A 16,868-nucleotide genomic window follows, 5' to 3' on the forward strand; every position below is an offset into this window, starting at 1 on the left:
TGTGCCTTCAAATAATTTCTGACTTACAACAACCATAAGGTGATGCTATCATGAGGTTTTCTTGGCATGTTTTGTTCAGAGGAGATTTATCATTGCCTTCCTCTAAGAATGAGAGCATTGACTTGTCTAAAGTCACCCAGTGGGTTTAATGGATGAGCTGGGAATCGAACCCTGGCTTCTAGAGTCATAGTCCAACATTTAAACGATTGGGCTATGCACTAGGATTGTTGTACACAACTCTCTTTGAATCAGTGTAACCTCAAACCCACAATATGAAATGAAGTACAACCTAGACTTGTTAGAATCGTAGAATCGTAGAGTTGGAAGAGACCACTAAGGCCATCCAGTCCAACCCCCTGCCATGCAGGAAATCCAAATCAAAGCATCCCCGACAGATAGCCATCCAGCCTCTGTTTAAAGACCTCCAAGGAAGGAGACTCTATCACCCTCTGAGGGAATGTGTTCCACTGTCGAACAGCCCTTACTGTCAGGACATAATATTACATTGTCGAACTTTGGCCGGAGAGCAACTTGAAGTGGCTTAATCACTAGAAGGTGCTTCTGTATGCTACACATTTTTGTTGCACTATTTCATTATAGTTAGAAGTGTATCACATTTATTCTGACTGAGTCTTCTAATAATGTGTGTGCGCCTTCAAATCACCTGTTGACTCATGGCAACCCCATGAATATCATACAGTATTTTCTTAGGCAAGGAATACTCAGAGGTGGTTTTGCCAGTTCCTTCCTCTGAAATATAGTCTATAGCACTTGGTATTCATTGGCAGTTTCCCATCCAAGCATTAATCAGAGCTGGCCCTGCCTAGCTTCCAAGATGTGGAATATGGCACCTTTAGGGTATTTAGCCCTGTTGGCTAGATCCCAAATGTTTCACTTCCTGTGAGAAGTGTCGATTGTAAATCCAAGAAAAAATACTCTTTATACCTGAAGTCTCAAAATCACTTGGTACTGCATCCAAAGAAGCGGGTTTATATCCATGAAAATTCATGCTAAAATAAAAAAAACCAGTTAATATTAAAAGTGCTGTCACATTCATTTTTGTCTTTTCCCCCTCCCCTTACCTTTCTCCTTTCTATACTGCAAGGGACTAACATGACTAGTTTTTTGAAAATTGCATTAAAGGTCTTCCCATCCATTCAAAAATTTTCAAGAACCAGCAATATTAAGAAATGTTGTTTTTCACTAAGCCTCATCCATGCTTTCTAGTGAACAGGTGTAAGCCAGTGTGCATTTGCTGACAGTTTGTGTTCATCTCCATCAAAACCAGGGAAAGGTGTTTGAGTCTGCACGAAATGGTTTTCTCCTTGCAATAAAAAACTACAGTTCAGTACAGTACAGTACCTATTTGAAGCACAAGACTGAAACAGCAATGGCCACAAGGGAGTTGGCACTGTTTTGAAACAGGGTCATTTCCAATATCAAGGCAAAGAAAAAATTCTAACACTACCACTATCTTAATCAGAAAGACTAGGGACAGCAATGCTTTATACTGGGTTTTCTAAGCATTCTGAACAAATGAAGGAGAAGAGAAGCTGATCAAACAGACAAAAAGGAACTCAAATATCAACAGGAGAGATTAAGCAAAAGCAACTGATTCTTTAGAAACTATTTCAGCAACTCGGTTTTTTTCTGAGAGAGTGGAATACTGCAGAGTAGGCTAGTATTTATAACCAGTATTTCTCACAATGGCAAATACTGTATGCTTCACCCACAATGTAATTCATGTCCTAATTTATCTTTTCTTACTTCTTTCGCATAATTTATGCCTGTATACATCGGAGGTCTTCTTATTCAAAATCTACCTGCCAGAAACTATGCTATTAATGAACTATTTCCTTTAGATCAAAAACTTGCAACCCTAGGATAGCATGTGGCTATTTCAAACACACTCTATAAGAACTTAAACAGCAAATTCAGATATCTGACAAGAGGTATCTGCCCCTCCGCCAGCTACCTGAATGGGAAAGAAAGAGAGAAGGAAGTAACAGAGATGAGAGATGTTGGAGAGAAAGAAGAGTTTGTCTTGCCCATTTCTATCTATCCCCAGCATGCATCATTGACGGCATGCATTCTACAATAGATTCATCCTTAGGAAATATGGCCCTTAAAGGTGGGGATGTTTTCCACCTCAGATTTAGGTAAAGGTTATTCACACTGTATGAGGGTGCTTCACAATTCTTCAAACCCAAAGGAAGGCAGAAAACTAGCTATAGGGTAAAGGAAAAACATAAATATCCCTATAAAGAAAAGATTCTCATAAATTCAGATATGTTAGCACTACAGATACTTCCAGACAAAGCTTTTAACATGCAATTACTCCACATCATTCACAGAATGTTATCTGTCCTATTTTTATCCTATTTACATCTGATGAAGTGGGGGAATCTATGAAAGCTTGTGCCAAACCAGTCAGTCTTTTAAGATGCTGTAAGACACTTCCTTGTCGTTTTTACTGAAACAGATTAAGATATCTATTTCTCGCTTTTAAGAATCCCAGTATAGTTCATGTGGAGGTCCATTACAATGTGTTCCAAACCAACTATGCTATGTTAATGGGCGAGTCACTAGCCTTCACAATCCCACTATTATTATTTAACAAAATCCCTATAACATAGGTCACAATGACTCCCTTCCAAAGGAAGAGGAGGCTGAAGCTCTGATGTTGATTTTGAAAGGCCATCCCACAGTCATCCCATGTAGATGTGGTCTAATTAAAAAAAAATAGAAACAATTTTAAAAATATATATTGCATTTACATTTTAATTTTCCTCCAAGGAGCTTGAGATAACATATATGGTTTGTCTCCTCTCACAACCAATTTCACAAGGTAGATTACTCTGAGAGATTTTGACTGGGCAACGTTCACTCATTGGGTTTCATCGTTGAGTGGGATTGCATGGCTAAGTCTTCTCAGTTCATGCAGAGATGTCTTGTGCAAGTGGGCTTCCCTCACCTATTTTAACAAAGAGGATGGATTTAGCCGCTCTGATAGCCTTTAGGGCTGAAGGGCGGGGTATAAGTACTCTAGTAATAAAAAAGGTCTGAGTTCATAAGAATTTCAGAAACTTGAAGAAAGACTCTCTCAGATCCAACTTCAATATTCTCTGCCCATGAGAGTCTCATGCAGACAAAACAGTATCAAAAATTTTATTACCTTGCACTTTCTACAGCCAGAGTCATAAAACAACCATTCTCTGCTCTACTAAGCTGCCTTGGAAAAGTTTTATGTTTAATTTTTGTTTGAAGATATATGTTCAAATGTTTATTTATCAGTTGCTAAGTTCCTCTCAATGGACATTAAGATCAGAGAGAGTGAAATATCAAAAATCAGCCAGGATAGTGGTGATGTATCCTTAGAGCAATTCAATCACACCGTTTCAATAGGATGGAGCTTAACAAACGTGTAGCTATATTGCTCTTAACCTTCCCTAGTTTTATATATTTACACTGTGGTGTATTTTACTTCCTATATTCTACACTGGTGAATTTACTTCCTCTTTATCTATTTTATATTTAACATTGTAATCTTGCTGCTTGCATTGTTGGGTCTTTGGGCCGTAATATAACCATAACTGTAACACTCACACAAAACCAGTAGCAACACTGGGGAGGGACCCATAAGATTTCACTGGAACCAGTGGCTGGGTAAGAAGAGGCTGTATGAAAAATGGATGCAACACCTTCATGGTTCATTGACTGTACAGGCACACACACACACACACATATATATATAATAGTACAATTCAAGTTGTGTGTGGTTTCTGTTATGTTCCTTACCTGACTTATGAACTTGGTTGTGAGTTTAAAAGCCAAGTAAACGAAACAATGGTATATAAACAAAGACGAAAAAAGCAATCATTTCTCTTTAAATACAGTTGATAATTATGCCATAAAAGTGAATGTTTCAGGCACATGTTCTTTCACCCTCTAAGAGAGAAAGCGCTATGCTATTGTTTCGTTGCTAGGGAGACTGATTTGCGTCATAGAAAGTCTTCTGCACCCATGAATATGTCATTCCCCCCCCCCCTTAAAGTCTGTACACCCAAGCAGCATCTAAATGAAGGGGTCAGGTGTTCAGAATTCTCTGCATCTAGCATCTCTTACTGAAGACAACAGGCATTTTCAGATCTAATGTGCTTACCTGAATATGTAACTGAAAGCCACAGTATGCCCAAAGCTAATTTGCATGCCTAAGCAAAAGCTGGTGGGGGGGAACAAAATCACTAAACATCTTTGAAAATCTCATGTGTATTAGGGCAGGTTCAGATACACTTCTACTGCTTCACAGTCCAGAGTTCCTTGAACACATAAAACCTTGCACACGCACACTAATAATGAAACACCATGAATAAGGCCAACAGTTGCAAGGTTTCCTTTTGAGATTTTAAAGCATCTAACAACAGGTCAGGAAAGACAGCGAGTTTTCTTCGTGTGATGAATTCAGTGAGTTCTATGCAATTTTCTGTTCAGTCAAAAAAATCTAAAGGGTCTAAAAAAAACCCATCTCACCACAGACAGCAAAAGGGAGCACAGACATTTGACAATGCTGCTTGAAGGGGGTGGGATGATAATAGAGATGGCAAGTGCCTCTCTAGAATACACTTTATTTTTATTTATTTATTAGAGTACTTATACCCTACCCTTCAGCCCTAAAAGCTATCAGAGCGGCTTCTTCCCCTTGCACCACTCCTCCTGGCAGAACACACCTGGGGAAACTGGCAGGTGACTGGAGCTGCAATTGCTAATGAGAAAATAGATTTCAACGTGGGTTTCTTGTGTTCTGTATTTTCTTTTGCTTACATTTATAATCTCATTACCACCTATTAATGCAATAGCTTCCAAGCTTCCCTTATAGCAGGGGAAACGTGCTTTTCACACTCAGTTTCTACTGTTACAACTGTAAGTTGAAATTTAGAAGGCATAATTATATGTGGGTTAATGCCTAGAAACCTAGGTGAGATAAATATTTCACATTATTAGATGGATTTGGAACTCTGCAGTAACTCAAAAGCTTACTCTAATACTGCAATCCTAAACCCATTTACCTGGGCATAAACAACACTGGGCTTACCTCAATGGATTTACTTCTGAACAGACATGTTTAAGATTCTACTGATAATCTCCCTCAACAATTGCCATCACTGTAATTTATTTGCTATTCCTATATTCATCTTAATGGTCTTTATCCTCAGTGTTTTTTTCCAGCTGCGGGACAACCCTGCATGTCCTCATTAAGCTTCCTATTTGGACTGTGATACCTCAATAGTCACAGTCATCTTAGACCACAAAGACCATTTCAATAGTTTCCCAAACTGCCCCATCCAGAGCTTCCTGCAGTCTTTTCTTAAAGAAGCAATTTCCTGAATTCAGAAATCAGATATGACACTTTTTATACAGTAATAAAGCGACAATTGGCTCTCCATCTCAAATTCGCTTCAATAAAAGATATTTCACACTTTGAATTGCAAAGAAAATTTAGTTACAATTGCTAGTGTTAAAGACATCACCTTGCAAGTCACCAGAGGACTAACAGCTCCCAAAGGTACTGATAAACAACTTTTAATGTTTTAAAAATCAACTACAGAACTTACAAATATTTAATTCCACCTTACTTCTGTCTAAACTACTGGACCAAACATCATTTAGGATAAATAAATAATTCTTCTATATTTGATGAAATATATAACCGGAACTTCCCACAAGCTGCACTAAGAAAAAAATTGAGCCCATACAAACTGTGTGTTGCTGTACATGGAATGCTTTGCTGCAGAACAGATTGGGGGGGGGGGGGGACTTCACCGCTCAGCCTTTGCTGCCATTCTCAGTACAAGACAAGGGGAAGGGAAGAGGTCGTCCTTTACCAAACCAAACTATCACTTATGTAAACATCCCACCACCCCATCTTCAAGTACACACCAAGTCCCTTCCACCTCTTTGTTTCACTGCTGAGGAAGAATGTTCACAACTGTTGCAGGTGCCCATGGAACCATCTTAGACAAAACTGCATCACTAAAGTGTACAAAGCAGATCCATTATGTCCCCAGTGCCGTCTTTAAGACTGTTCTTCACCTCCAAAGTGACCCAAAGCAGCTTTATTTTGGCCAGTCTGTTTGGGCCCATAGTCTCTAGGTAAAGCAGTTGAAACTACCATCTAGAAGCACAGAACTGAGATCTTTGACACTACATAAATATAGTGGTATGATTTGTCTTTAACTGTCATGGTCCCTTCTTATGGAATCCTGTGGACTGTAGCTTGGTGAGGCCCTGAAGGAGCTTTCTCCTCCAGGGAGGACTAGGACATGGAGCAATGGATGCAAGCTCCAGGAAAAGAGATTCCACCTCAACATTAGGAGGGACTTCCTGACAGTAAGGGCTATTCGACAGTGGGACAAACTCCCTTGGAGTGTGGTGGAGTCTCCTTCCTTACAGGTCTTTAAACAGAGGCTGCATGGCCATCTGTCAGGGATGCTTTGATTTAGATTTCCTGTATGTCTGGGGGTTAGACTGGATGACCCTTGCGGTCTCTTCCAACTCTATGATTCTATGATTCCAAAATCAGAAGCCACAGTGGGAGCCTTCAGAAAGGGGGTGCAGGACCATCCAGCCTGCCAGCTCTTGCCACAGTTTCCTGGAAACTCCATAGCAAACAGTCTTTTTGGACTGGAGTAAGGCCCCTTTTGGTTGGGATTAGTCTGGGACTGCCAGATCGGCATCTGGACTGGTTAATCCCAGCCCAGGGCTTATGGACTTCATTGCCCAGATAGGATGACACAAAGCTGGGGAGTTTCCAAGGTTTCTAAGGATGTATTCACACTGCAGAATTAAAGTAGCTTGACACCACTTCCTATGGAATCCTGGAGTTTGTAGATTAGTGAGGTATTCAGCTTAGTCTGTTAGAGAGCTCTGCTGCCTCATCAAACTACAGATCCCAGGATTCTGTAGAATAGTCATGGCAAGTAATGTGCTGTCAAACTGCTTTAATTCTACAGTGCGGGCACACCATAAATGCTAGTAAAAACATAACAATGAAAATCACCCCAAATAAATGTAGTCTACCTTTTCCTCAAAGTACATACTATATTTCTAATTCATAAAAAGCAAATGTGTTATACTGTCAACATACTAAACTCTTATAAATCCCACTGATTTTAATGGGGAACATGCTTAACATTTTCTCTCTATGTTTAACAGATTTAAAAGTGTGGCTAGATCATACCTAAAAGATTTGTGGACATCTTGAGATTGTCCAGACATTCTGAAGATGTCCAGAACTTTCCATTTACATTGCCATGGTATAATTTGGATTAAAAGTTAACAGTAAGAAGAAAATTGAAATAAATGATCTTTTGTGTGTGTGTGTGTTTGTGTGTGTGTATTTCAACTCTGTACCATCAGATGCACAATATGAAATATTAGATCACACTAGCCAAATCCAGCTGGGAAACAGGGTTTAAACTAGATTTTTTTAAAAAAAAAACCGCAAATGTGGTAGTTTATCAGACGACCTTATTGCCAAAGTGAAATAACACGAAGTTAAAGCAATGGCAAAAGGGAGAAAAACAGCAGCTTTTTACTTTCGGGAAGTTCCAAAAGTAAAGCTGCAGTTTTTGTCCCTTTTGCCTTCGCTTTAACTTCGTGTTATTTCACTTTGGCAATAAGGTCATCTGATACAGTACCCCCATTTGCAGGAGTTTTCTATTTTAAATCTATTTTAAATCCCGTTTCCCAGCGGGATTTCGCTAGTGTGATAAGGTCTTTAGTCTTGCCTTAAATGTTTTTTATTGTTTGAACTAAAACTCTTTAGAAAATCCTTTGCTTCAAAACCAAACAATGTAATAAGAGCCACACAGTACACAGACTTGGACAATTACAAGTAGCAAACCAACCATGTTCCGTTCATTAAAAAGCAGAAATAGGACCTTATACTGTTAAAATGTACTTGCATTTCCATTAAGTAAGAACAGATAATGGCAATATCATTACCCTACTGATCAAGCTTTGAAAAAATATTTCCAGACACACAGAAAGTGCAAGAACAGTGACTGAGCTCAAGTGCTAAAATCTAAAATCTAAAAATTAGTTCAATAAAATCATTGCCTAATGTTCTACTATTCTCATGTACTTTTTGCAACCACTGTACTTTTTGTAACTACTGTCTGACTCAACTGCACTTTTAATATACTAAATATAATTTTATAGCAAACAAAATTACGGTATGTAACTACTGTATATCATATTATGTTTTGTGTTCCTAAAGTAACAAGGTGATTTTCAATCTGTAAAGGATGCTAATATCACTTTTTTTAAAAAAAATCCACAACTTTCCCCCACACACACAAATCAAGGGGGAAAAACAAGCTTTTTCAATGGCTTTAAAATTCTCAGAAATTTTACATGCCGAGGAAAACCACTTGTCCAAAATCACTATCAGCCAACTTTAACAAGGTCCAGGTCAATATGAGGCAGTTTTTTCCATTCCTATAGATTCAACAAGAATGTCAAAAGAAGCTAACATGAAAAGCCAAACACCTGATTTTCTTCCCATCACATTGCTGTAAAAGGCAAAGGAGGACAGTGGTAGACAAATATCCTACCCAATTTTGGAAGAGAGATATAATGATGCCCTGTTGCTAAATGTAAGAAATTGGTGGTACGTTCAGATTCATGAACTCCTGCCTTCTACTTGTTTGTCTTCCTCTCATGTGCACCAATCTTTCTTTTCCAGATTTGAATCAAACCACCCTGCCTTCCCTTCATTCATACACACAACCCATGATTCCAAGTGCTTTACTAACTTGAAATGGGAAGCCCCCCCTTCCAATTTGTTCACACCTCAAGTAGGTACGTTTTCCCCTCCCCTTTGTTTTTAAAAAGACCACAAAAGACTAGAGAGTGGATCCAGTCTTAGCAGAGTTGAACCAGTGAAATGAAGAATACTTCACTTCGGCTGCATCCACACTGCAAATATAATGCAATTTGGCACTGCTTTAACTGCCATGACTCAATGCTATGGAATTCTGGGAACTGTAGTTTTGTGATACACTTAGCCTTCTCTGTCAGAGAGTTCTGGTGCCACAATTCCATAGGATGGAGCTGTGGTAGTTAATGAAGTGTCCAACTGTATTATTTCTGCAGTGTGGACGCAGCCTTGGCTATCAATATTTAAATCCCATTAATTTCAGTACAGTACTCTAAAAATGACTAAGTCTTGATCGAGTTCTATGGCCTTAATCTAATTCTAACTGCAGGCAGCAAGTCACTGGTAATAACCGTAGACCTTGCATGAAAATATATATCCTTATTCAAATATACAGTCTGTCCTTTCTAGTGCTGTTTGGAAGAGCACTAATGTGGATAGCAATGTACAACCCAGTTGCACCTCTGCTACATGTGTGGAAGCTTGCATGTGGATCTCTCTTTCTACATCTCTTCTGCTAGACTGGAGCACAACTATTTATTCAAGATAATAATAATAATGTATAGATGTGTTTAATTTTGGTACCATTTTTGAAACTAAAGATTTTTTTTCTTCAGAAAATGTACTTGGGTTACATTTTTTAAATCCTTGCTTTATTTTCTCCTCTCTCAGCAGCAAACTTTGTGTGCACTCCATCCAGCTGTTTAAGGAATGGGTACGGGGGTGGAACCTAAGTACTCACTTTGTATAGTATTTACAGAATAAAGCACAGAATTACACAATTTTAAAAAATCAGAAGGAAATATAGAACACGTAAGATCCAGATTTGAGAACTTTTGCTAGGTATAAACAAATTTTTTACAAAGTAATATAATTTAAAATTATTTTTGAATTAAGCACTTTTTAAATAAAGCACAATTTGTCAGAATGTGTCTTTATAGATGTTAGAGTGTTGGTGATACCAGTAGTAAATATATATCAAATAGCCATAGCAGCATGTGAACTATTTGCATTACTTCATTATGATATTAAAAAAACGCAATCTTTCTCTTATACACAAATATTAGTACACTATTTCAATATAATTCCCCATAGATTTTCTACTTAACAGCACAATCCTCATTGCAGACATAAGCTGGCCAAATTCAGAAAGATTTATTCACAGATAAATATATACAGAACTGCAATTTAACTCTTATACAAATCAAGGTAGCATCCATAAGAATAAGAAAGTTAAGATAGTTTAATCTGAACCCCTGTGAACCTTAACAATTAATTTGTTTTATATTAGAAATGCTGGTAACATTGTACATCTACTGGAAAAGCAAATGATTTGAACTAATTAATGATTTTAACGTAAGAGTTTTGAAAACACACAAAGGCACTGTTTACAATAGCTGTTCTTTTAAAATTAGGTCACATAAAATATTAATTCAGTACCACCCACTTGCAGTTCTTAGAAAGCGCCCTCATGCCCACCTACAAGAAGAAATTAACATATAAATACAGTAAAATCCAGCTTTACAAATACAGTATGGTAGGTATTCACTTACCAACAGTCAAATCAACTGACTTCTTAAGGTTACTGTAAGACCCAAGTTTGACAGCCATAATGTTAAGGATCAAAGATTTCTAATTTGTTTCCATTCTCTCTGTCTCTCTCAGCTTGCAAGCACACGTCAACTTTCAGGGTTGTGTATTGTCTCTCTGACCTCTCCCACCCCTTGACAGATGATATAACTGGCTCCAGGAGAGTTCCAAACTGCTCCGCACAATCACACTACCCAATCAAAACCTATCCATATAACTCTGAGCTTTAACATTCATATTGAAATAATAATTCTAGACACAGGGCACGCCTTACTAGAAAAACAGGGCAGTCACTGTTTGTTTCTTTGTTCACACACTGATTTTATTCCTAATGCTCTAAGGGTAATTTAACATGGTTGGCTAAGATCAATATTGCCCTCAAAACAAATCCCAGGTCTTCCTTCTCTCTTCATAGACCTAATGGATATTTAAGGTTAGGCAGGATGCAAGATGTCAAGCTGCCACAACAGTGCATCCCTCCCAATGTTTTGTGCCACTTTGGATGCTATCTTTCAGTACTCCACAATCTTTCCATTTGCTGGGAAGACCTCCCAATTAGAGCAGGGGACATCCACTTCCTTAGTGCTATGATCAATGGTACTATGAGGAACGACTTAAGGAGCTGGGGATGTTTATCCTGGAGAATAGAAGGTTAAGAGGTGATATGATAGCCCTGTTTAAATATTTGAAGGGATGTCATATTGAGGAGGGAGTAAGCTTGTTTTCTGCTGCTCCAGAGAACAGGACCAGCAACAATGAATGCAAGCTAAAGGATAAGAGATTCAACCTCAACATTAGGAGGAACTTCCTGACAGAAAGGGCTGTTCGACAGTGGAACACACTCCTTCCTGGGAGTATGGTGGCATCTCCTTCCTTGGAAGTGTTTAAGCAGAGGCTGGATGACCATCTGTCAGGGATGTTTTGATTGAGAGTTCCTGCATGGCAGAGGGTTGGGCTGGATGGCCCTTGTGGTCTCTTCCAACTCTACGATTCTATGATTCTTAAAAGATGTCCACTTACTCAAACCAAAGAAGCCTTAGAATTCAGGGACACAGCCATATTAGTCTGGAATATCAATATGTAAAGGAATCTTGTAGCACCTTTGAGACTAACTGATCAAAAGAAGTTGAACCATGAGCATGGTCTGCTTCCTCAAATGCATGTATCCCTTTTTACAAAGACAGTTTAATTTGCCATGTTCATATATATATATAGTGAAAAAAAGTATGCTTAGTTAATTTTACACACTGAATAAATATCTTTAGATTTTTTTCAAGTTAATGGAATAAAAACGGTTGGGGATGGATGAATGACATAAAAACAATGTAATCCAATAAGAAATTTTGATCAACTAAATATATTGTATACTATTTTATTACCGTAAATATGTTGTTTTTAAATATTCAGTGGGCCCCCCAGAGGCTCCAGATCCATAAATTCAACTGCCTTCAAGACCCACATTATTTAGTGGTGGTGACGCGAACATGGAAACAGAGAAGCAGGTGCATTCACATCACCACCATTTAATAATATGGAGCATAATCATCCAAAAAAATTTGGTATCCACGCAGGGGCCCAGAATCAAACTCAACAGATCCAAATCTGTATACTACCTGCTGTTTATGAAGGAATTTGAGTCACAGATCTGGCATACCAACTCCACATCCCTGATTTTGACTATTTTTTAAAATGTGTTTTCATTACAATTACCAGATCTGACCTATATTAGGCACATACCTCAAATACTAATTAATTTTATGAAACAATCCACTTTCACACATCCCCAGCACTAGATTCTTCACCTCTTCAGTGCTGTTCTACAGAAATTTCATAGTATCAAGAAGCCACATTGTGGACCACACGCAGCACTTCAAATGGGTCCATAGTTTTGTATACTCTTCCACTCAGATGAAAGCTTTCTCCAAGCAGTAAGCTAGCATATAGGGGAGAAAGGTTTAGAAGAGCTGTCTCCTGGATATTGTCATTTACAGCGGGTCCTTGTTATCCGCTGGGGTTTGGTTCCAGGATCCTCCATGGATACCAAAATCCGTGGATGCTCCAGTCCCATTAAATACAATGGCACAGCAAAACAGTGCCCCTTCATATAAAATAGAAAATCAAGGTTTGCTATTTGGAATTTAGAGTTTTTTCAAACCATGGATAAAAAATCCATGGATAAGGAGGGCTTGCTGTATTAGATTTATATATCTAATAATTCATATATCTTTAAAAGATTCATTCACCTGCAGCCTTCAGGAGTGCAGTCCAGAATGCTACCACCTTATTCTATGGAAAGTGCAGAATGTCCCATAAAGACTTTCTAACCATGCACCCCATTGAAGGATCCTGAGCTGGTAGAGGAGGGTATATCACTTCTGTTAGCAGGTGGAAAATGCCCTTTCTTCTAATGTTCCTCTTTTTCAGAGAAATAACTGCACTTTTAAAAGAAATACCGTAGTTGAATAGTTCTAACCCAGCCTGCTAACTATTAAACTAGTCCACCATTTTCAGGAAGCTTTGGTGTTTTTGTACAGGACAAGAATCCTCCAAAAACTTTCACTCATCCCCACTGTGTGTAAAGTGATACAGTCCCTTCTGTTGCCACATTTTCCTGCAGGCTTTAGTCATCTATGTTTTAAGGACTTCAAAATCTATGGTGAGTCATGGGAAGCTAGAGAATCCGTTCAGCCCACTTTTATACTCATCAGTTCGTATCAAATTTCTAAGAAGTGTTACCCCATTACCTCAGAATCTCAGAGTTGCCTCACGCATCTTTTTAGGTATATAGCAGAAGATTTTTTACACTGTCAGTTAAAATGTAAAGTAAGATGCAATAAAACTGCACATGATATGGACCAACTAGTCACACACGCAAAGTTGGCCTCAGCTCCCCCTTAGGCACGAGTGGGGGAGTGCAAACCTCAGTTTGTTGTCGTTGTGTGCCTTCACGTCATTTCCAACTTATGGCGACCCAAGGTGAACTTATCATGGGCTTTTCTTGGCAAGATTTATTAGAGGGGGTTTGCCATTGCCTTCCCCTGAGACTTGCTCAAAGTTACCCAGTGATGGCAGTGGTGGCCTTCCCTACCATCTTTCCTACTGTCTCGCTCACCTCCCCCCCTCATAGCTGCCCGCTACATGGCCAGACCATGAAAGGGTTGCCAGCTGTTGGCTGCAGCCTACTCTGCCCTTCCTCTATTGCCCTCTCACTCACTTGCCCAGCCTCCTGTGGGGAAGGCAGGTGGGCAAGCAAGCGAGGCAACAGGGGATGGAAGGGGCATGGGTCACTCCTCCTTCTCTGCTGCCTTGGCTTCTTCAGCAGAGCGAGGCAGGGAAACAAAGAAAAGATGGGCACTGGCAACAACATTGGGCACCACCATCCCATGCCAGGAGGAAGTCCCGACTGGGCATCATTCCTCCTCTGAGGTGTCACTCGGTGCATTCTGCACCCCCCACACCCTCTAATGACACCTCTGGGTCTGGCTTGCTCCTTCCATTGTTATGTTTCTATGACTTACCTAAGAAGTTTTTAAAAGGGGAACAGAAAGGGATAGGTCTGCCTGCCAACAATTCTTTTCTAGTTGCTTTGCTACTGGTGATTCCTACAACCCTCTTTCCTGCATTAGATGAGATGGTTGGTTGCCCAGCCAGCATTGTACACCATTCCAACCTTCTCTCTTTTACTACTTTGAGTAAGAAAAGCTCAATTGCAAGCCATTTGAGAAAGGTAAAATGCATTTCAACCCCGGAAGTGAAGGAAGAACAAAGGTGTGAACTCTTCTTGAAGAAAAAACGACTAGATGTTCAGTGAGGACATAAAGAATACCAGCATGTTTTCTTGTCTTCAACAAGGAATGGTGTATCAATATGGTGAGACACCCCACCCAAAAAATTGCCAATGACCACGACTTCTTTTTGGTTTTGCTCTAAGCAAGAACAAAAAGACCAGCACTTCTTAATCATGAGCAAAACAGAAACAGCAAAACAACATAATTTGTACAAAAAGCAATGCTTTTCTGCAAAATGTCATTTTAACACAACATTCACTTGTGCAAAAGAAATCGCCAAAACAATCCATAAATGCAATTAATAAATAGATAATGGGTTTTATTACACAAAACCGTTGTAGTCTTGCCCGGAAGGAAGCAAATCTATACAATCTTTTTGCTCTGAGGAATATTTATATTGTTACTACAGCTGATCCAGATTTCTGAAATCCAAGAGACTCCAAAATTCAAAACTGTAAAATCACTTTCAGTCTATGTTTATAAGGCGGATACAAAACATAAATGAATGTCGTGTTTATACTTGGGCCCCATCTCCAAACTATTTCATTATGTATGTAGAAATATCCCAAAATTTGAAGAGAGAGGAGGAAAAAATCCAAAATCCAAAACACTTCTGGTCCGAAGCATTTCAGATAAGGGAGCCTTAACCTGTAACTGTTTTATCAAACATTCATGAGGTGGGGTTCTGTCCTTCCATGTCCAAAATCCCATTGAACATCACACATGGCTGCTGTCATTTTAACAGGAAGATCAACTGATAACCAGACAGTGATAAATCATCCCTAGAAGTAATGTTATCTGACTCTCAGCCATTGAAGCACATGTTTATCAGCATGGCGAACCAATTGCTGATGGCTTCCATTCATAAGGAGCAACAAGAGGAACAACAATTGTGAATGAGAGCCCAGCCTGGGTTTCCTATGCAACACGCTTGCCATGTCCAGATGATTGCATCTATCCTCTGCCCATGATACTGTGTTTTTAACAACAAACACTAGATGGCAGAGATCGGCAGGAAGGCTTGCCGCTGCATAGAAATCACACCACTGTCAGGTTGATACTGGGCTGTCTTAAAGGCAATGAGCAAGAGGAAGGGAGCTGGAGACGCCTGGCACACCATCTTGTGCCCAAAGATGTGAAGTAATGGTTTGGGTGGGGTTTTGGTTTCTGCAGGTCTCAAAGTCAAGAAACCCACATGGGTCAGCAAATGCGCAGGGAATAAAAGCATGAGCTTTTCTAGACTTCAGTCTACTTCCTCAGACGCATCTGGGCAGTGGAAACCAGGACAGACATATATATGCCACTGGTGTGTGAGGATGCCAATCCAAATTCAAACCCTTTGCGTGTGGAAGTGAAGTAGCACACGCCATGGCATATATATATATATATATATATATGTCTGCCCCTTGTTTCCACAGTCCACTTAGCATGACTGAAATGGTACAATTGAAAGATATAGCCATGTTAGTCTGTGGAATGGTTATGCAGAGAGATCTTGTAGCACCTCTGAGACTCACTAGAAGAAAGATGGGCAGCAGAGCTTCATAGACTAAAGTCTACTTCCTCAAATGCATCTGGTGAAGTGGAAAGCCAGGCCTGTATGTGCCATTGGTATGCGAGGATGCAATATATATATATATATATATATATATGTCTGTGCCTGGCTTCTACTCCACCAAATGCATCTGAGGAAGTGGGCTGGAGTCTATGAAATGAGTCTAGCGCCGCTTTAAACTCTTCTTTGGCTCAAGGCTATGGAATTCGGGAGTTGGAGTTTGTTGTGGGCCCACACAAACTCCAACTCCCAGAATTCCATAGCCTTGAGCCAAAGAAAGAGTTAAAGCCGTACCAAAGCGGGTTATTTCTCCAGTGTGGATGCACTCCTTCATGAATGAAGCCTTTTGGGGTCTCACCTGCGAGCTCCTCCTCCTCCCCTCGGAGTCGGTCTGCATGGGCTCCTCAGAGGCGAAGTTGACCCCTCTGCTGTGGGGGCTCCCCTGCTGCGGGGTTCCAGAGGGGGACCGGGGCCCCTAGAGGCGGCCGGCGGCGGCATGATGGCAGCTGTCCTCCCCTGCCCCCCTTGGGCCTTGAGCCCCCGAAGTACTGGAGGGCGAAGTCGAGCAGGTCCCCCGGCTGCCTCCGCAGCACCTCCACCGTGAAGCCCTGCAGCAGCTCCGTCAGGCCCTCCGGGACCGAGATGCTCATCTCTCCCCCGAGGAGGAGGAGGAGGCGGCGGCGGCTGCTGTGCAAAAGGCCCAGGGGCGAAAGGGAATGCCCCCCGACAGAAGCAACCGACGGCGACGCTGCTTTGGTCAACGCTTCGCCTCCTGCTTCGCTACTGCTGCTTCTCCTCCTCCCCATTGCGCATGCGCACAGCGGTAACCATGGCAACCGTCCTCCTTCGCCGCCGCCGCCGCGCCGTCGCGCGATTTCGCCACAGCGGCCCCTGGTGGAAGGTTTAGGGAAAACAGGGGATAAGGGCAATAATAGGTCCAGGTTTGGCCTAGTAGAACCACGTGACTGTACCACTCAGTCCACTACCTCAAAGGCAT

At 40.4% G+C, this 16,868-nt stretch overlaps 1 protein-coding gene across 1 annotated transcript in view; it reads right to left on the bottom strand.

Annotated features, from left to right (window-relative positions):
- Positions 1–16,665, bottom strand: part of PRKAR2B (protein kinase cAMP-dependent type II regulatory subunit beta) — a 61,111-nt gene extending 44,446 nt beyond the window's left edge. Inside the window, 3 exon segments of the mRNA XM_042469347.1 lie at positions 14,190–14,211; positions 16,230–16,391; positions 16,393–16,665. Of these exon segments, the coding sequence (XP_042325281.1) occupies positions 14,190–14,211; positions 16,230–16,391; positions 16,393–16,521 (313 nt within the window). The 5' untranslated portion in view covers positions 16,522–16,665.
- Between the last annotated feature and the right edge of the window lie 203 nt (positions 16,666–16,868).

The sequence above is a fragment of the Sceloporus undulatus genome, chromosome 5 (assembly GCF_019175285.1).
Source record: "Sceloporus undulatus isolate JIND9_A2432 ecotype Alabama chromosome 5, SceUnd_v1.1, whole genome shotgun sequence".
NCBI classification, from domain to species: Eukaryota; Metazoa; Chordata; class Lepidosauria; order Squamata; family Phrynosomatidae; genus Sceloporus; species Sceloporus undulatus.